This window comes from Chionomys nivalis, chromosome X, assembly GCF_950005125.1.
Source record: "Chionomys nivalis chromosome X, mChiNiv1.1, whole genome shotgun sequence".
In the NCBI taxonomy this organism is placed as follows: domain Eukaryota; kingdom Metazoa; phylum Chordata; class Mammalia; order Rodentia; family Cricetidae; genus Chionomys; species Chionomys nivalis.
Genome location: NC_080112.1, coordinates 95,490,134 through 95,512,391, shown reverse-complemented (window position 1 = coordinate 95,512,391; position 22,258 = coordinate 95,490,134). Strand labels below are relative to the sequence as shown.

The window sequence follows — 22,258 nt, the reverse complement described above, 5'->3', positions numbered from 1 at the left end:
GATTTCAAATGACCCTTTCATAGGGATCACCTAAGGCCATCAGAAAACATGGTATTTACAATATGATTCATAACAATAGCAAAATTAAGAGTTATGAAGTAATAAAACAATTTTATAGTTAGGGGTTCCCACAACATAATGAACTATATTAAAAGGTCGCAGCATTAGGAAGGTTGAGAAGCACTGCCCTTGTCCCTTGGTTACAATGACCTCTACTTATCTCTACTGGTAAGGCATTGCCCAAACCTTTTGCTGGAACAGATTCCTTTCAGCCAAAACCCGCTCCAATTTTTCTGTGGTTCTCTTCAACTCTTCCAGTTCTTTCTGGTTCTTTATCTTTGGCATGTTCCGACTTCCACTTTCCTGGTAGCCTTTTCCTTTCCCTGCAGTAGCTGTGGCAGGGGCCACAGAAGAATAAGGATTCAGGTTCCAAGGTTCCGCTGCTGCCTTTCTTCTGCCTACGAACTCCTCCCGGTTGAAAGGGATTAGCTGGATGGGAGCGCCTGAATCTGCAAGTCCTTTCGCAACTCCGACCACTGCTACAAAAGGCCCTTTATTCACTTCTCTATTCTCGCTACTCCTGTTAGACTCTTCTGCTACCAATCTTGGCATCTGATCTTCTAATTCTTCAGGAAGCAGGGACTCCTGGTCTTGGTCCTGGGACCCTAGACAAAGTGCTGGAGCTTCCCTGTTGTGGCCTGTACTCTTGTTTGCTTCTGGGTATTCTGGTAAGAGGTATGGTGGTGTGCTTCTCTCAGAACTGGATTTCTCAGAGCTGTCCTCTCCTCCTAGGTCGGCAATAGCGGCCTCTCCCCTCCTGTAAGGACTGGACATGGAGTAATCTATAGGAGATAGTGTCATATCATTTTGGAACCTCCTTCGTTTCTCCACAGGCTCCTCACTTAGGATCAATTTGTATTTACTGCAGAAAGAAGAAATAAAATTGTAAGCTGTCACAGTACAGGTTAAGAATATTCTTACTCTACAAATCCCTCTTCAAGGCACATATTCTTTCAGGGTAGGACTATTATTGCCACGGGCAAGAGATGCTTTCTTCCTGAGAGTGTACTGGATGCTGTCCCTAGCATGTCAATGTTAACAGATGATGTGGGATTTTTACTAGGAAGCCCCTTGTGGAGATTGTTAGGTCACAGGCTGGGGGTGGGGGGAGCGTTGTGTTATCCTCAGAAGGGATTTATTTGGGCAGCACTCGTGGGACAGTGAGTTAGTTCTCAGGAAAATCAGATGCTGTAAAAGATGTAATGGCTTTCTCTTGCACACAACCCTAATACTGTGATCCCACCCACCATATGGCTTTCACCAGAGCCAAGAGGAAAGCAGCACACACCGTGCCCTTGAATCTCTAGTCCTGTGAGCTGAACAAACATTTTGTTTCTTGTAAAGTTACCCGATCTAACACATTTTGTTACATCAAGCAGTACAACAACTCAGCCCCCTCCCCAAGCCTCAACCCCTTCACTCGTGCAACTGGATGAACTGACAGCTGGTGCTAAGAGAGAAATAAAGTTGATAGGTTTTAAGGGTTAGCATAAAATAGCACTGTTAGAACAAAACAGGAGGGGACTGACCTTGGTAGAATGTTTTCAAAATGAATTTTAAACCACCCTAACTGTCAAGCTTCCTAAAAGCAAATAGAGGAAGACAAACAAAAACTAAACACACACACACACACACACACAGAATCTCTTAACACAGATGGAATAAAAGGTCATTTAAAAAAGCCTAGCAGTATATGCAGAAAAGAAAGCCAGCTCGTTAATTTTAAAGTATCACAAACCCTCCAGTATCAAAGACTTAGCATGTTTTTATATTGCAATAGTACTCCACACAATTCCTTGCCAGCCAAGTGGATTATGTCTATTACCCACTATTCCCTTGTAAAAGTTAATTAAAACACAAGGCCCTGATTAGAAACAAAGAAAGTAAACCAATCAGATCAAGTTATTTCCCCATTATGACCAACACCTTCACTTGGTCAGGCCCGAACTGGAGCTCCCTTTGTTCTTCAGGGAAAGCCAGATTCCATGGCCTCAAATCACCTTCCCTTTCTGGCTACTACAAGCACTAATGTGTTGTGGAATATTAATTTAAGATGTATTACATTTGTTTATGCTGTGGAACATTTGTTTAATGATGCAAAGATGTGTTTCATTCTTTTCCGTTGCATTTGTTTAAGTCTGTGAAGCTGAGTTACCTTGCCTGTCTAAAATACTTGATTTGTCTAATAAAGAGCTGAGTGGCCAATAGTAAGGCAGGAGAAAGGATAAGCGGGGCTGGCAGGCAGAGAATAAATAGAAAGACAAAAAGAGAGAAACGGTAGCAAAAGAGAGGAAGGACACTAGGGGCTAGTCCCCGAGCTACACAGCCGGCCAAAAAGGTCTGATCTCCAAAATATATAAAGAACTCAAGAAACTAGACTTTAAAATGCTAATTAACCCAATAAAAAAATGGGGCACTGAACTGAACAGAGAATTCTCAACAGAAGAAATTCAAATGGCCAAAAGACACTTAAAGTCATGCTCAACCTCCTTAGCGATAAGGGAAATGCAAATTAAAACAACTTTGAGATACCATCTTACACCTGTCAGAATGGCTAAAATCAAAAACACCAATGATAGCCTGTGCTGGAGAGGTTGTGGAGAAAGGGGCACACTCATCCATTGCTGGTGGGAACGCAAACTTGTGCAACCACTTTGAAAATCAGTGTGGCGATTTCTCAGGAAATTTGGGATCAACCTACCCCAAGATCCAGTAATACCACTATTGGGAATATACCCAAGGGATGCCCTATCATATGACAAAAGTATCTGTTCAACTATGTTCATAGCAGCATTGTTTGTAATAGCCAGGACCTGGAAACAACCTAGATGCCCTTCAATGGAGGAATGGATCAAGAAAGTGTGGAATATATACATATTAGAGTACTACTCAGCAGTAAAAAAAAATGACTTCTCGAATTTTGCATGCAAGTGGATGGAAATAGAAAACACTATCCTGAGTGAGGTATCCCAGACCCAAAAAGAGGAACATGGGATGTACTCACTCATAATCGGTTTCTAGCCATAAATAAAGGACACTGAGCATATAATTTGTGACCCTAGAGAAGCTAAATAAGAAAGTGAACCCAAAGAAAAACGTATAGTCATCCGCCTGGATAGGGGAAGTAGACAAGATTGCAGGGCAAAAACTGGGAACTTGCGGGTGAGGTGGCATGGGTCAAAGGGGAAATGGGATGAGAAACGTGAGAAGGGGAGGATGGGAGGAGCTTGGGGGATTTGGATGCTTGGGATATAGGAAGGGTGGATACGGGAGCAGCGAAGTATATATCCTAACTAAGGGAGCCATCTTAGGGTTGGCAAGAGACTTGACTCGAGGGGTTCGCAGGTGTCCAGGGAGATGTCCCCAGCTGGTACCTTGGGCAACTGAGGAGAGGGAACCTGAAACGACCCTATCCTATACTGATGAATATCTTACATATCACCTTAGAACCTTCATCTGGCGAGGGATCGAGGTAGAGACAGAGACTCAATTTGGAGCAACGGTCTGAGCTCTTAAGGTCTCTTAAGGAAGGAGAACATGAGCAAGAAAATCAGGACCACGAGGGATGCACCCACCCACTGTGACAGTGGAACTGATTTATTGGGAGCACTCCAAGGCCAGCTGGACTGGGACTGAATAAGCATGGGTTGAAACTGGACTCTCTGAGCATGGCGGACAATGAAGTCTGATGAGAAGCCAAGGACAATGGCACTAGGTTTCGATCCTAATACATGAACTGGCTTTGTGGGAGCTTAGCCTGTTTAGACGCTCACCTTCCTGGACGTAGATAGAAGACCTTCGTCTTCCCGCAGGGCAGGGAATTTGGACTGCTCTTCAGTATCGAGAGGGAGGGGGAATGGTGTGGGGGGAGGAGAAGAGGAGTGGGGATAGGGGGAGGGGAGTGGGGGGAGGGGGCAATATTTGGGAGGAGGGGAGGGAAATGGGAAACGGGGAGCAGGTGGAAAAAGTGAAAGAAAGATATACAGAAGTAAGAAAAGGGAAAAGTCCAGAGGCAATAGGTAGATGGGATAATTTAAGTTAAGGAAATCTGGCTAAAAACAAGCCAAGCTAAGACCAGACATTCATAGAAAGAATAAGCCCCCGTGTGTGGGAGCTGAGTGGCAGGCCCCCAAAGAGTAAAGAGTTAAAAAACAAACAACTACACTAACGGGTAAAGAATCTATCAAAACAGTTGGTGCCAGAGAAATCCATAGTGATCTTCAATAGGCAGAAGGATTGGAAAGCCATTTCCCTTCTTGTAATCGCCCCCCTCTACAGGTGACCAAGAGATGCCAAGGTAAAAAATCAGCTGTTGAACTTTGGGTGAGAAAGGATCAGGCATGTAATTAGCCTCCTCAGAGGACCTCAAGGCCACCCACGTCTCTGTGGCTTCTGAGGGCAAGTGTGAGACCTGTCCATCTTAACCTCTGAGAACACTCTATGAGTTTCTTGGAATCCAAACGGGCCTGCCATCTTAACAGCTCCTGTGATATCCTTTTAGCAGTTTGTACAATACTACGCAGAAAGAAACGCTGGGCACAGTGGTGCATGCCTCTAATCTCGGCCCTTAGGAAGCTGACGCAGGAAGATTGATGCAAGTTTGAAGCCAGCCTTGGCTACAGGCCTGTCAGGGAAGGCTACACACTGAAGCTGTCTTAAAAAAAAAAAAAAAAGAACAAAGACAAAAGCAAGTTTTGTGAAAGTAAATAAAGTTGTATTATTTGATCTTCATTTGCCCAACTCTAAAGGCTCTGTTCATAACAATTTCCGATTTGACTATGATCTTTCCTCTTAGGAATCTCAGACTGTTGGCTCCAACCTACGGGAGGGCACACCCCCCACATTCTCCTAAGTCCTAACCCCAATACTGACTTTAGAACTGCTTAGCACACCTTTCTTCCTGGAGGTACCAATGGTATCTCCAATTCGGTGTGTATAAAACTGACTCCTGACATGCTCCTTCAAACATGTTTCTTATCTCCTGTTTCTTACTGGTGTTAACATCATCCAACTGGTGGCATTTTTTACAGTTTTATGTGGTGACTTACACTCGCAACATGCTGCTTAGGCTACCATTACCTTTCTGGATGGCTGCAGCGGCTTCCTATGACCACCCCCCCCCCCCCCCCCCCCCCCCCCCGCCGCCAGCTCATTCACTATGGTAATCTCCTAAAGCTAGGCTTTAACATATTTAATTCCTTTTTAAAAACTTTTTATGTGTTGTTGCCTCTAACATAAAAGTCTAAATGTCTTAACTGGACAATCAAATCTTCCCATGCCAAAACACAAGGAACCTCTATGCTAGGTAGTGTGTTAAGCCTTATCTGATTCTCTCAATTGGAAGGCAGGCAGGAATATTATCTTAACTGCTTTAAGGGACGGTCAGGAAAAGGTTGTAATTGACTGCAGCTGCTAAGTGGCAGAGCTGGGGCATATAATTTGGCCCTAGCTTTATCTTCCATTACTAGACAAACACCGGACAAACTTAATTGCTGGGTGATTTCTTATTGTGATCCATTTGGCCACAACAACCTCTCTTTTCTAGCATTACACATTTAAATCCTGCTTGCATGGTACTTTGCCTTTCTGTAATAGTGTGTGTGTGTATGCACATGCATACTGCATGTGAAGGCCAGCGGTCAGCATCAGGTGTAGCTCTGCAAGACTCACTACCTTGTTTTCTGAGACAGGGTCTTTCACCGCGGCTCGGGCTTGTGACCAGGCAAGGTTCCAGGCAAGGTTGGCGGGAGAGCAGGTCCCCAGGGACTCTTCTGTGTCTGTTTCCCCAGTGACAGGATTACAAGCAGGCACTGCTGAATCTGGCTTGTTATGTGGGTGCTGTGGATGGAACCTGGGGCTTTGCGCTTGAGTAGTAAGCACTTTATCAACTGAGCTATCTCCCCAGGACCGCTTGGAGCAATCTTAACATTCTTTTGTAAGACGTGTTACCATCTATGGGATAAGAGTGTACATGTATGTGTGCACATCGTACTTGTGTACAGAATTAGAACTTCCTTGGCAGAGAGCACTTAATGTGGTAGAAAGAGAGGAACAAAACTTTGATGTAAGTGGAAATCAGAATAGGATTCTTATCCCAGGTGGTGGTGACCCACGTATTTAACCCCAGCACTCAGGAGGCAGAGGCAGGTGGATCTCTGAGTTTAAGGCCAGCCTGGGCTACACAGCGAGTTCCAGAACAATCAGGGCTACACAGAAAAAACACACAACAAAAACAGAACTATGGATTTCTGTTATTTATTCTATATTTCTCCAGAAACTCTGGTTCTGCCCTCTAGGAATCGATCCTAATACGGGACCTATACCTGTTCCTTGGGTAAAGATTAACTGTAGGTTTTATATGCTTGGAATTCAACAACATTGTTTTCTTTTCATTTTCTCTTTTTTACCACATTATCTGTTGTTAATTTATATTTTAAATTTTCTTCTAAGTCTTTTACATGTTCTGACACAGCTACACAAACCATCCTTCTGCTACTCAGAATGCTCCCTGCAGCACTTCTGTTTGGCTGTGAGTTGGCTACTTCACAAAGAACATGCAGAAGACTATATTGAAATTAGAATATTTTAGTTTTTGGACATTCATTACCTTGTTTTTGACTCTGTTTAAGACACCATAATAGGCAAAAATAAGAATCAAAACTGTGGCTTCTGTACAGTGTGTATGCACTCATTTGTGATGACCTCTTTTTAAAATGCTGTGCATTTACCCATTTAGAGTATGCATGTCTATCAACGGCAATTCTTTGCTTCAGACTTTGAACAGCTGGGATAACAAGCCCGGCTTTTCATAACTGATCTCTAGTATTTAGTGTGTTTCCAACATTTATCCAAGGTGTATCAGTATATTATTGTCTCTCTGGTGTTGATATGGTTTGAGTATGCACCCCAATAATTTACATGTAAAAATCTAATCCCCCTTGTGAGATACAAAATATGGAAACTCAACTCAAGTATGTCTGGAGGTAGGGTCTTTGGGAGGTGATTAGGGTTAGATAAAGCCATTAGGGGAAAGCTCTAATGATTACTAGTGAGGGTCATCAGAACATAGGAAGAAACAGAAAATCAGGTGAGACAGAAGAGGACAGTGGCGAGGGAAAGAGACGACAGAGACTGACAACATATAGAACACATATGCAGACACAGATGTGTGCTCCGTCTTTTGCCATGTGATGCCCTGCACTGTCTCAGCACTCTGCCAGCAAGAAGGCCTTCCTTCTCCAAAGCTAGGGATGTGTTACTTAGATTTAAAGCTTCCAGAACTAAATTAAATCCATCTGATTTGCCCTAGGGTTACACAGCCTAGAGCATTTCATTATAGTAAGAAAAAGTTTATTTTTACCAGTCCTTTATATGGCTAAGCAATATTCCATTGTATAGCTCTTTAACTTTAAATATTTTATTTTTGAGAATATTATAATAAAATGTACTTTGATCATATTCATCCCCTCCTCCAACTCCTCCCCTTCCTACTTTTCCTCTTCTCCTTAGCTCCCTAATTTTGAGTCTTCTTCCTCTCACTTTTCACCCTCATCAAGTACAGTTCATGTTACTAGACTAGTCTTGAGAGTGGGCCTACCCTGGAGTGTGGCTGACCTACCAGGGGCTACATCATTAAAGAAAACAGGACCATCTCATTAGATACAAAAAAGACCTTTGACAAAACCCAACATCCCTTCATGATGGAGTTTTATCACCAAGAGATGTTGCATTTTGTCAAATTTCTTTTTTTTTTAAATCTAAAAACTCCCAGAGAATTTAGGGATTCAAAGTTATTATCTCAACATATTAAAGATTCAACCACAAATTTCCCACATGTGATAAATATATTCAGCAAAGAAAGTATCAGGAAACAAAATCAACTCTCTCTCTCTCTCTCTCTCTCTCTCTCTCTCTCTCTCTCTCACACACACACACAGAGACACACAGAGAGAGACAGAGACACAGAGAGAGCAACCTTTCTATATATAAACAAATAAACAACAAACATATTCAGAAGAAAATTAGGGAAACAATCCCATTCATAATAGCATCAGAAAATTAAAATGCCTTGGAGTAAGTCTAAGGAAGTGAAAGTCATATAATAAAAACTGTAAGACAATAAAGAAAGAAATTGAAGAGGATATTATATATTCTCTATCATCTTCTCAGATGATGGGAATTTCAGCTGCTTTTACCCTCTATCTACTGTAAACAATGCTGCTATGAACACATGTACAGTTTCTGTATGAATACACATTCTCACTTTTCTAAAATATATATTTTCAAGTGGAATTACTGGATCATAAACTATTTGAAAACATTTAACACTTCCAGGCTTTTCTACTGAAGCAAGTGCAATATTTTGCATTTATATCAATACACAAAAGTTCTGCTTGCGCCACATCATCACCAACACAAATGATCTGCCTTCTTGAAGACAGCAATCTTATTGGCTGTGAAGTAAAAGTTCATTTTGGTTTTGATTTGTAGATCCTTGATGGTTACTGATACTAAGCTTCCTATCATTTGCTTATTCGTCATCTTGTGTATCTTCACTGGCCCATTAAGCTGTTTCATTAGTGAGTTGTGACGGGCTTTATATAGTCTGGATTCCAACCCTTCATTACATACAACTTTTCTAAAGTGGTCTCCCTCAACTCTATGGGTAGTCGGTTTTACTTTATTGTTGTTGCTGCTATTATTTTTGGTGACAGGGTTTCACTACAACTCAAGCTAGCCTTGAAATCCCAATTCTTCTTCCTCAGCCTCTTATTACCTTATCATCAAGGTTCTTCGCAGCTCTTTTTTGTTTTGTTTTTGTTCTTGAGGCAGGGTTTCTTTGTGTAACAGTTTTTGCTATCCTGGAAATCATATTGTAGACCCGGCTGGCCTGGAACTCACAGAGATGTCTCTGCCTCCCGAGTGCTGAGATTAAAGGTGTACACCACCACTGCCTGGCTCCTCTTGTTGTTAAAGATTTATTATGTATTTTCAGTCATGTATGATAATTTGCCTGGTCAGGCGGTGGTGGCGCACGCCTTTAATCCCAGCACTCGGGAGGCAGAGGCAGGTGGATCTCTGTGAGTTCGAGGCCAGCCTGGTCTACCAAAGCTACAGAGAAACCCTGTCTCGAAAAATTCAAAAGAGAGAGAGAGAGAGAGAGAGAGAGAGAGAGAATTTGCCTGCACGTATTTATGTACATACACTGCATGTGTGCCTAGTACCTGCAAAGGCCAGCAGAGGGTTTCAGACTCACTGAAACTGGAGTTAGAGGTGGTTGTGGGTGCTGGGAACTGAACTTGGGTTCTTTGGAAGAGTAGCAAGTGCTCTTAATCACTGAGTCGCCACCTCTGCAGCTTCTCAAATCTTTTATTTTTTTTACAGCTATCAATTAAACTATTTTTCATCATTCCTTCCATTTTTGGTGCTATATCCAAGAAACTGTAGCCTAGTCCAAGGTTATAAAATGTTACTCTTTATTTTAAAGGTTTCACACTTAGCTGTTACACTTAGATCTGAAAGCTCCAGTCAGTTAAATGTGTATAGTGCGGGGTTAGGGATTCATCCTCATTTTGTTGCATTCAAATCTATTGAGCATAAATGTATGGTTATGTGTTTCTTTTCTTTTCCAGTGAAGTGTGTGCCTAACCTTATACCACTACTATGCTGTCCTGACTACTGCGGATTATTAAAGGCGAGGGAGACTCTAACTTCCTTCTCTTTCAAGATTGTTGTACTGATTCTATGTCCTAGAATTTCTATGTGAATTTTAGGATGGCACTGCTGACTACTGCAACAGAGACATCTGGTGTTCTGAAAGAGATTATACTGCATCTGTAGACCAGTTTGAGATTACTGCGATATTTTTTAAAGTAACAAACCCTCTGGGAACAGAAATGATAGATGTCTTTCTATTCATTTAGGTTACCTTTAATTCAACAATATTTTGTTTTTTTAGTGTATAGATATTATTTGTACCAAGTCTGTTAAACTTATTCTAAATATTTTTAAGCTATCATAAATATAATTGCTTTGTGGTTTTTTTCTTAAATTTTTTGGCTCTTTCAAAAATGTAAATTTTGGTCTTGATTCTTTTTTAATGTTTTGCTATTCTCCATTTCATTTCCACTTTAATCTTTAACAATATCCTTCCTTCTGTTTGGTTATGCTTAATCATTTTTTTGTTTTGTTTTGTTTGTTTGTTTGTTTGAGACAGGGTTTCTCTGAGTAACAGCCCTGGCTGTCCTGGAACTAGCTCTTGTAGGCGAGGCTGGCCTTGAACTCACAGAGATTCACCCACCACTGCCCAGCATAGTAATTTTCTTATTATGCCTTCACAATGGGGGCTTTTTCATTATGAAATGTCTCTTTTTATATCTAGAATACTTTTTTTAAATGCACGTAATTTTAAACTGTCTTGTTTTGTAGCACAGGCTGACCTCAAAGTGATGGTGATCCTCCTGCCCCTTCCTCCTGAGTGCTAGGATTACAGGTGTACACCACCACATTTGGCATTAGAATATATTTTATCTGGTGTCAGAATAACTGTCTAGGTCTATTAATTTGCTGTTTATATGGTATGCAGTTTCTGTCCTTTACTTTTGACTCATTTGCAGATTTGATTTTAAAGTGTCTCCTCTGGCTGACATATCTAGACTTTTAAAGGAAATCCAATGTAACCACATCTGCCTTTTGACTGAACTGTCTAACGCAGATACACTGTGTTCATTACTGATATGGTAGAATTTATAATGGCTATTTAGATTTTGTTTTCCATTTGTGTTATGGAAATGTTTCTGTTTCTGCTCTCTGTTTCTCCAGTATTATTCCTTTTCTATGTTATGTAGATACTTTTAGTAGAATATTTACAGGTCTAAGAAGTTATTATTTTATCTTTTATTTTTCCAGCTGATTACTTATTTTGCATATGTAAGTATGCATATGTACACAAGCATGTGCTACACACAGCCTCTATATTCAAGTCAGAGGATGTGTAAGAGCTGGCTCTCTCCTTTCATCCTCTAGATTCCAGGGATCAAGCTTCAGGTTGTCAGGCTTGGGGTCAGGTGCCTTTACCTGCTCAACTATCTAGCCCAAAATTATTTCAGCAATTATTACTTTTTTACAATATTCCATCATTTGAGGAATCTATAAGAAGAAAACAGAGCAAGTAAAAATTTCCAAGACAGGCTTTTCTCTGTGTAGCCCTGCCTGGCTGTCCTCTGTAGACCAGGCTGGCCTCAAATTCAGAGATCCGCCTGCCTCTACCTCCTGAGTGCTGGGATTAAAGGCGTGTGCCACCACTGCCTGGCACAAGTACAATTTTCTTATATTGTCACTGCTTAATTTTTGCTGTCTTCATCTCTGACTATGCATCAAAGGTCCTCTCTGTACTGTTTCACCATTCACTGCCTTTGTGTTTGCTATTGTCAAAAATATTTATATACAAAATAAGTTCAATGATAAAGTTCTATGCACATGTAATTACATATAAATGTCTTAAGTAATTATTCCTTAAATTGGTCAATAGAATGAAGAGTGACATTATATTGTTTTGTAGTTCTTTACACAATTATCTTTATCAGCATTCAGATTATTGTCTAATTTCATAAGAAATTACTAAAAGACAGCTCTTGTCCTGCAAAACATCCTTTAGTATTTCTTATATGGCAGGTCTGCTATATAAGATTATATATATATATATATATATATACATACACACACATATTCTTACAGATTTAGTGTATAAATTTACACATCAAAGAATAAATTTATAGCATTTAATGTCTTAAAGATAATTTTATTGGAATTAAGCTTTTGGTTGACAGTCTTTTTTCTAGCACTTTAAATAATTCGTCTTTCTTTAGTCTGTTTCACAAGAGTGGGTATCTTATTAGGAAAGGGGTAATTATTTGGGGCCATAGTTCTGGGTGCTGTTAAAATCAGGTGGCTGATTTAGTTGGCTTCTGGAGAAAGTCTCACTACAGCCTGACTCATGGCAGAAAGTAGAAGAGCATGCAAAAGACAGAGACCTTCATGATGCTCACACCTCTTAATAGTCTGATGAACACTGGTACACTAGCAATTAAATATCAAGCCAAGTTTGGCTGGGGACAAACCATATCCAAGTCACAGGAGCATTCCAATACCTTCTGTTCTCCATTGATTTTTATGAGAAATCACCTGTTAATCTTAATGAGACCCGCTAGCACAAGGCCGTTCACTTTTACTCTCTGTACTTCTCCAGCTATTTTTTCAAAAAAATGCATTTTAGATTTTATTTGTTTGTGACTTGGAAGCTGCCACCAAAATTTAAGCAGTCTGTTTTTTGTAACACACTCATTTACTAATAGCTTAGATTGTCCCTTTTTAGTCACCTCCAAGAGAGCATAGAAATATATCTATATATATCTATATGTGTGTGTGTGTGTGTGTATTCCAAATTATCAGGGATGTGATTTTATGTTTAAACCTGGCCTCTTAGGAATCATCACTGGATCAGAACATTGTTTGGCCAGTGGTTGGTGGTCATAGTATTAAAATCCATGCCAGGGGGCAGGGGGTTGCTGTCTGTCTGCTGTTTGATCTAAATGCAGCTTGGATATTGCTTTCAAGTTCATCTTCTGTTTTATTCTGTTTGTTTCTTAGTGGGTGCCGGTTTGTGTTTATGCAGACCCTTGCTGACACCCAGAATAAACTGCCATCTCAAGAAAATTGCCTCAATTGTCTTTCTCTCTTTCCATTACCAAAATTCTGGCTATCTCGCTATTTTATTTTTTGCAAGTTTTATCATGGAGTTATAAGCACTCTCTTAATTAGTATCTATCATAATCTATGGCCTATTTTATTTCTGACAGTGTCCTTAGGCGTGAAATTATACTTTGCTCTAGATAAAGTCAGTTCCTTTAGGTAGAGCTATGGAGTTCAACCGTAATGCTTGCCTTTTTCTCAAAGCTGAACAACTTATGCAAAAAGTAGAAGTAAAGACAATGGCCTGTTTCTTCCAGAGATGAATCTCTTCATTATGGATGAGGACTGGGGTGAATCTGCACTTGCTCCATCCACAATGAACCTTTGATCTATGAGCAATCTTGAGCTGGGGCAATGGAGGTCAAGTTTTGTCAGCTTGCTTTGCCTGAGTGATTGCCTCCACCCTACAAGTTGGGGAAGATAAAGGTGGATGGGAGAAGAGAGACCCAGTCCTTTTGGGTCAATCTCTATTTACCTTCCACAATAGAAAACTGGGGGAAATGGAAGCAGTCAGAGGCTTGCTCCTCTGTGGGGAAATGAGATTTCCTGGGCAGAAGTATCTTTTCAAATGTAAACTCATCAGCTCTTGTCATAACTTATTCACAATATATACATAAACTACAATCACTAATTGTTTCCTTTGCTGATACACTTATGGCTATTTTAGTCCTTAGTTTGTACCACTTGTAAGGGAACTTGCATACACTGGAGATATGTAGTCACTGATTATCCCATCACCTTGATCCCTTATTACCCTAAAAGAATAGATTTCATAGAGCAGAATGAATGAACAGAAGTAAATTACTTTCTTTACCAGAAGTAAGCTGTTATCCCATAAAAGGTTATGACTGACAGCTTACATCCTAGCTGAATCTATTCTTCATTGTATTGGAATTCCAATCTCCCCGTTTTAGATGCAGAAGACTATTCATAATGTCATTTCCAATGTCCTTCATGGAGGCCCCTCTAACCTACACCAGCATGACTTCTTAAAGATCTCCTGAACAGACTAGGCTTTATTTTGTATAGTTATAAAGCAGGACTACAAAACTCAAAGGCTTGTATTATGTCTTAGGTTTTTGATAATGAAGGAAAGCTTTGCAACTCTTGGTTAAACCTATTACTTCATTAATACCCTTTTGTCAGAAACTCTATTTTATTAAACCTGCGAACATCCCCATTTCCCACTTCCAGATGAAAGCCCTGCTAATACGCTACTCTGCCTCAACAAACTTGAATGGTTCTATATGTGCAGCCTTAAATAGTGTAATTATTATCATTTGCTAATTTTACCATAAGATATAGTATTAGCAGCATTGGGTATCATTTAGCTCCTAAAAGAATTTTACTCAACAAAATGAAATTACACATAAATTTTCAAAGCACTCTACAGCATAAACCTTATATTCCACAAAGACCCATACAAACTCTCTGATAAAAGCTAACGAGGTATGCCACCCAATGGATGTAGTACAGTACTGCACCCAGAACATATATACTGTACTATCCCAAATACCATTCGTAATCCCCCTGAGGTTTCCATAAGCCACCACAGAGTTCCCAAACAAATGTAGGCAGAAAAAGAAAAGTGGTCATTAAAATGTAAGAATTTGAAAACATGGTATGAAAATAGCCAGATGACCAAGAAAGAGAAGTAATATTTACTGTGCACCCCTTCAAGCCTGCAATGAATGTTGAAAAACTAATGAAAGCAATAGGGTAGAGTTAGGATCAAATTACGGAGACCAGGGTGGACTATTGTTTTCTACCCCCTTGCTACAAAATTCAATTTTCTAAATTGCTCTTTCAATCTGACTGGGATTTAAACATTGTTTCCTGAGTACTGAGCACGTTCCAAGCAAGGCTTGGGATGTTTTCCCATAGATTGTCATTTACTTCTTCTAATAGCTTTATGTCCAAAAGTTCACTTTCTCTTGAGGCCACCTGCTCATGTTCAGGAGATCTAACAATTCCTGTATTAGCTACAAAGCTTAATTGTGTGTGGAAGAATCAGTACAGGGGACTCGCAAACTTGTACAAGTCTTTGTTTATGAGGCTGAAAGACTTACCTAAGAAGAAACGAGCCAGCAAAGACTCTATATCACTAGCGGGAGAGGTTAGCTGACCCTTATGGCCTCTGCCCTATGCTATGTTATGAAAGGGGCACTGAGAAACTCACAACTGTTTTGTAAGAATCACATTAATGACGACTGTAGACATTTCTACTATTTGAGAGCAATTCTCTGTTTGCCCTTCACAAACGAAAACAGCAAGGAAGAGAAATGCAAGGTGTGGCAATTAGGAGTACTGTGTTCATTGCTAGTGGCAATACGGGGGCTGCTGTATGTTTTAGTACCTCAGAGACGCCTAAGAAAATTCATAGTTATCCTCCTCCCTATTACATGGACTAACAACATTGACGAGGCAGTAGAAAACGAAGTGAAGCCCAAGAACAAACTTTTTTCCAGACAGGATCTCACTGTGTAACCTGGCTGGCCTGGAATCCACTATGCAGACAAGGCTGTGCTCAAACACATGGGAGCCTCTGCCTCGTGGACGCTGGGATTAAAGACTTGTACCACCATGTCATGGAAGAAAAAACTTTGGGGGATACTTACTTTCTAGTAAACAGTGTATGATCATGAGGGACACATTTCTACTAGTTAATTTTACACAGAGCCAACACATCATAGACCTATGAATCCTCCGTAGACTTTAATATTAATGAAGTATAGGGACGATGATTTTCTATATAGCATTACCTTATTTATATAGCACTTTATACTTTTCAAAGACTTCAGTAGAAAACACAAGACAGCGACCATTTCAAAAATATATAGGCTCGACATAGCATTTATAAGAAGGAAAAACTAGGGGGTGCATGCAAGACACAATTCTATCAATCCCAAATTATATTTTCATGAATGAACTTCATGTGTTAAGAAAAAAACTTACCTGGCATGGTGGTACACGCCATTAGTACTAGCACTTGAAAGGAAGAGGGAGGTGGATCTCTTTGTGATGTGAGGTCAGACAACACATGCACATACATACATTACATATATAGTACATATAATAGGTATTATAAGTGACATCAAATTACTCTACAGGAAAACAGACTCTGAGACTTATTTTTGAAAGCAAATGATGGATGATTTTAGTCACCTGGAAAACTGAAAAACACTGGAATCCAGAGACTTCAGTTGAAGAGGTGATTTGTTTTCTTCTCCACCGGATGGAAGAAGGCTCGGGCTATTGATTTGCTCATATCCAATCATCTTGTCATTTAGTTCAGCCATCTCTGGGGTAGTAGTAATCTTTGGTGGATTACTGAGGACCTAACAAAAAAGAAATAGTTCATAAAAATCCCAACTTTGAGCAAAATACCAAAAGATGTGTCAATTCTTCTGATGCTAGGAAAGAATGCTTGGCCAAATAAACAGAACAAACAGTGCACAGCAATGTACACTAGAACGCTGACCCCAAACACAGTCAGTCACTAATTATCAGCTAGACACCAACAGACTCTTCCCAACTCTTGTATTGGTTACTAGACCTATCCCTCCCACAAGACAAACCCAGGTCCCAATCGCTGTCTATTTCGCTCCCGCGACCCAGGTGAAGGCTGGGCTTTCATCCTTCCGAGCTCTGTGTTGAAAACGTGGGTGGAGAGGAAAAGCACTGCAGCAAGTATCTGCTGGTTTAGGAGACACATGCCAGAGGCCACCACATGTTCACAGTGCACACAACAGAGACATGCACCTGGGATCTGGTCGGAGAGCCAGCATATGAAGAAAATACGAGTAATTAGGGTGAAAGAATAAAGGGAAGGCAAACTGAATGAGGATAGGGCAGTCCTGGAAATCCTGGTCTCTGTACAGACATAGGATATGAACCGTGATTACTCACACGCCTCGGTTTGTGTAGGGTACGTGAAGAAGCGTTATTAGTGTTAAACTGCCTCTCTCCTCACTAGTCTGACCTGCCCGACTGGGAAAGTAAGTGTATCTAACATGCGACTAGCAGATCTCTGGGAGATAGGGTCGAGAGGGAAATCATGCAGAAAGGCAAGGAGGGGTGGGAGAGATATATGGGTGCTATGGTGGCTGTCAGGAAAGGAGTGTCCCTGAAAGGACGGCCAACCTTATTGCACCCTTCAGCGTCCGGAGCTGGGCAACCATGTCCGAGAGACAGTGCTCCTGAAAATTCAAAACAGCAGAGTCTTTATAAAGCCAGCCAGCCTGAAAGCAGGGATGGGTGGGGGCGGGGAGGCACAAAGAACCAACCCTTCTTCCCAAGAGAAAAGAGTTAGGAATGAATCCCTGAATCCCAAATGAAAGGAGACAGGGAAACCAGACACTCAAGAGCAGCAGCTTATGAAGATGGCACACAACTGCTAATGACACAAAGGTGTCAATCCCATTGCCCAGAATCGGGATGGATCCAAGTCTGGAAAATAAATGACGTCATTCTTCTGTTTCAGTGATATGAACGGCAACGACGGAAGATCAACACAAAACCCAAAGAGCCAATCCGAAGAAGAGAGCACAAGAAGAAACCCTCAGCATTGCTGGGCAGTGGTCTTCAACCTGAATCCTGTGGGGGCGGAAGACGGTGTGAGAAGAGGAAGAATGGACCTGTCTCTCACCTGGTGCTTGTCACTTTCCATAGGCTGCTGCTTCTTCTCAATGGTTTCATCTCTAGAAGATAAAAGTGCTATTTAGATTCTGGAGGCCAACATAGGGGGACTGCAAGCTCAAAGCCAGCCTGGTCTACAGAGTGAGTTACTGGTAAGTCTAGACTGCGTACTGAGACTGTAAATAACGTGCTATTTAGTGCACTCATGAAGTTCAGAGAAACTGGGCTATATTCCTGAACTATGCTACTGGAGAGATTTTAAACTCTCGCTCCGTGTCTGTGCGTGCGTGTGTGTGCGCGTGTGCGTCAGTCTAATGAGCAGGGAGAATGACCAAGCAGAGCAGGACAAGTTGAGGCATTCTGGATTAGGTGACAGAAGGAAGAATGGGCAGAGCACACAGGCAAGGGAGGCAAGCACGGAGCCCTGCAGAGCTATCTCCCTCCTCAAGCCTTTGTGTTGTGACAGGGAGAGTGGCCCCTCGGCTCTAGGAAGCAGAGCACCGCCTCACGTATACTCAACTGTTGCTTAGCCTTGCTCAGGTATAAGTCTTCAGTGCGTTCTTGTTCTTCTGGAACAGAGCATCGCCTGTGGTACAGACAGGAAGTCATCTTTCGGAAGCAAAACATGGTTCGAGCTTTTACTCTTTACCTCCCTTAAGGGCAACTTAATGATAGAGCAGCTTGATTGGGTAATCTTCTCCAGTTTGGATCCCATTCACACCACACAAGCTAGCTATGTGTATAGTACTGGGAGGGAATCTCAGGAGGAAGAACCAAAGGCAAGAACAAATTTATTCGGTGGCCACAAGTAATGCAAAAAAAAAAAAAAAAAAAAAAAAACGATAAACAGGAGTATCAGTTGGCAATTGTATTATATTCATTTTGCAAGGGAGTAAAGCGGATTAGAAGGATCTCTCCTGGCCTAACCGTTAATAGATAAAAGACAGCATAGTCCAAAGAAAAAAGCATTAACAAAGAAACTTCTAGAAGTCAATTTCATAACCTGACCACTCAGTCTCATTTCCTGTCTACAGGCACATGTGGAGACCCTGGAGGTGCCGCTTCCAAATTACACATCTAGCCTTCACTCATGTACTTTCTTCCCCTTTGGATATTTTCTCTAAAAAGCATACTCTGTTGGACTACCTTCTATTTACCAGCATGTGGTCCGTGAAAAGAAGAGTAGGTAAGAGATCACAGCTGGATGGAAACAGACTGACTTGTTAGGAACACACGTAACTACTGAGTTATGTCGGGCACTGTTTAGATGTTGCCTGCTCTAAGGAACATATGGCACACTAGGAACACAAAGAAGCAAACAAACAGCACTGACTGTACAACAGATCCTATTTACATGGATCCTACAGAGACATATGAAAGCTATTGACTCAATGTGCAATGTAAGGAACCTAGTCTTAAAGAACAAAGGCTCCTGTAGAATCAAACATAAATAAGAAACAAACTCCCAAAAAATACCCCCAAGTACAAAATGGCATAGGAACAAAAGTCAAGAATCAAATGCTGCGGGAGGTCAGAGTGAAATCATCGAAAATTGCTATTAAGAGGAAAAGCTGCCACAAAAGAGTTCAGCTCCTCAGACTGTTATGATTTGAAATGGAACATGGGATACAGAAAGTCATTTCAATCAAGAGAAACGACACTATCAGAGTCATGGAGGGGAGAGGAGCCATGGCATCTGTAGGGAATAGTGCCTTATACGGGTTTGGTAAAGTACAATGAAAAATAAGGTTAGCTACATAGTTAAAATGGGGCCAGCCAGCACAGGGGGCTTGAATGCCAGGCTAAAGAAGACAGATTTGCTATGAAGTGGTTCTGTGGAATAGAAATCAGGAGTCATCAAAAGAATACTGCGTCCTAGAAATTACCTGTACTTTGGATGGGGATTATAGTAACAAAACCATCTGGCAGGTAATGTGGATGGGTCCACCTTCCCAGGAAGTCTCCTCCATTTAAGACATTCATCACACTGTGCCCATGTCTGGTCGGGAATCTTCCTGGGTGAGGAAAAACAGAAATGTTATTGTATAGATCCTAGCTCTGGGCTTTGTACTAAAAATGAAAACAAAACTTTTATGTGGAAAAATGCCTAGAAATTGTATAATCTTGATGTCTGAAATGTGTGTATTGAGAGCAATCTAGACAACTATATCAGATGTGGATACAAAACATATATACTGATCTACAATTATTTGTAAAGGATAATAATATTTATTCTAGAATCTTTTTTGAGAAAATAATAGGTTAGTTAGTTTTACCTCTGAGATTTATTAACTTGAGAAAAGTATGTGTATCATACATTGCTATAAAGAAATAAAACTCACCCAATTGTTTTATTTCCTTGTCCATTCACTGAACAAATTTTAAATGTATTTACAGGAGGCACAGAGGAAGCATTGTCTTCAAAATCTCTCCCCTACTTCCGAGTACACTCCTAATTTCTCTCGCTGTCATCAAAATCTTGCCTCCACTTCCCTGAACGCTTTTGCTTTCTCTTTTCCCTTTCACAACCTGCCCTTTGGGCTTAAGGATGTAGCTCAGTGTGCAGCTTGACTCCAGCATCACATCAAACCACGTGTTTATAATGCCTCAATCACATTACTGTGTCGCTATTCCCAACATCCATCACAAAAGGCAATATACTTTGGTTAAATTTCCTAACTATAAATAATGGCTCCAACAATTGGTCAAAATGATTACGATAAACTCATCCAGGGCTGACCTCTCCAAATGCATATCCACCCTCATCAATTCCAGAAGTGTGCAACCAAATCACTTGTAGATGAAACTGAATTCATTTCCCCATGGAAGAGAGTAGTGCGGATGTAGCAGGAGGTATAAATAGTGTGCAGAGTTGTACCGGAGAGCACCAAGGCTGATGAAAACACACAGGGAGGAGAGAGGCACCTCCGGCCCACTTTACTCCCAGGGCAAGTTTTGTGTATCCTGTACATTACAGCTCTTCTACCAGACTGTTCGGTGAGCTGGTATGCTTCTATTATGACTTCTTTCAGTCATTTTTTCATTGTATTAAGTCCTGCTTTTTTATTACTAGTTTTAAAGTAGCATTATCCCATTATGAAAAACTATAAAATAGAGAACTATATAAAGAAGAAAATAAAAGGAACTTGTGCCACTCAAATACTCTTTTTTTTTTTTTAAAAAAATCTATTTAGCCAAGTTTTCGCAGACTTTTGGACCTCCCTATTGCTCTAGGTTGCTCCAGACTTGCAACCTTGAAGCTCTATGCTCAGGCCTGACCTCTGCTGTCTGTTACTTTCACACAGCTACAAAGCCGGAGCCCTTGGCAAGAAGTTTCAGCAGAAGTGGAGGAGGAGAGGAAAGGTTGTGTTAGCTTTGTTTTAGATGCATTCGCGCAGAAGAACGTCTTGCAAAAAGATGCCTGTATTACTCTTGAGGACAAGAACTCTAAGAGGCAGCAGTTACAAACACACCATGGTGAATCCTTCAACCCAGGCAGAAAGAAGGGCTGTAGAGCTTCTGCCTGCAGTAAATACAAAGTTAAAGGAGTTATATATATTGCCCTTGCTATATCCCTCCAGAAGAGTGTAGCTTCAAGAACCTGGGTGCTTAATTTGAACCTTAGTTCTACTGTATTCTACTTGGCTAATCCTGTGCAAAGGGTGTAAGTTCTTTGTGTGCTGGGCTTTCTATTTGCAAAGTAATAATACCTGTATAGTGAGAGTTCTGTGGATTACTGAATAAATTATTACATGAAAGGAACTAAGAATAATGTCTGGAACTTAAGTAATATTCAATAAATAATCTCTATTATTAAAATTCTGCTGCTAGAGAAACACTTAAAGAAATGTTCAGTATCCTTAGCCATTAGGGAAATGCAAATCAAAACCACTTGGAGATTTCATCTTATACCCATCAGAATGGCAAAAATCAAAAACACAAATGATAGCTTATGCTGGAGAGAATGTGGAGCAAAGGGAACATTCCTGGTAGGAGTGTAAACTTGTACAGCCACTTTGGAAATCAACATGGCGGTTTCTCAAACTACCTCAAGACCCACCTATATATATCACTCTTGGGAATGTACACAAAGGATGCTCAATTATACCACAAGGACATTCATTCGTTCAACTATATTCATAGCAGCTTTATTTGTAATAGCCAGAACCTAGAAACAACGTGAATGGCCCTCAACTGAAAAACAGATTTTAAAAAATGTGGTACATTCATACAATGGAGTATTTACTCGGCTGTTAAAAACTACATCAGGAAATCTGAAGGCAAATTGATGGAACTAGAAAAAAATCATCCTGGTATGTACTAACTCATAAGTGGATATTAGCTGTAGAACAAAAGATAACTATGCTGCAATCCACACACCCCGAGAGGCTAAGTAACAAGGAGGGCCCAAGGGGAAATTCATGGATCTCCCTGAGAAGGGGAAACAGAAGAGATCTCCTGGGTGGGCTGGAGGCAGGTGGGGATGGAAACTTGAGGGACTGGGTTTGGGAGTGGATGGGGAGATAGTATTGAAAGAGATGACTGGAAAGGGAGGCTTTTGGGGATCAGGTAGAAACGTGATATAAGGGAAACTCCCACAAATCTACAAGGATGGATGACCCCAGCTAAGACTCCTAGCAATAGTGGAGAGGATGGCCTTCTGCTATTGATGACTACCCCTATTGTCATCAGAAAGCCTTCATCCAGTAACTGATGGAAAGAGATGCAGAGACCCATAGCCCAACATTAGACTGAGCTCGGGAATCCTGCTGAAGAGAGGGAGGAAGGATTGTAGGAGCCAGAGGGTCAA

The 22,258-nt window shown here is 40.9% G+C and overlaps 1 protein-coding gene across 3 annotated transcripts in view; it reads right to left on the bottom strand.

The window, feature by feature from the left end:
• Morc4 (MORC family CW-type zinc finger 4) overlaps positions 1 to 22,258 on the bottom strand; it is a 59,101-nt gene that overhangs the window by 1,773 nt on the left and 35,070 nt on the right. For 2 of the 3 annotated variants that reach the window (XM_057759408.1, XM_057759409.1), the window contains exons 12-16: positions 19,335 to 19,463; positions 17,969 to 18,034; positions 17,459 to 17,510; positions 15,976 to 16,148; positions 247 to 922 (exon numbers count right to left, since the gene is read on the bottom strand). In XM_057759408.1, the coding sequence (XP_057615391.1) occupies positions 247 to 922; positions 15,976 to 16,148; positions 17,459 to 17,510; positions 17,969 to 18,034; positions 19,335 to 19,463 (1,096 nt within the window). The remainder of the gene's footprint in view (positions 1 to 246; positions 923 to 15,975; positions 16,149 to 17,458; positions 17,511 to 17,968; positions 18,035 to 19,334; positions 19,464 to 22,258) is intronic. The other variant, XM_057759410.1, reaches the window with a different exon arrangement.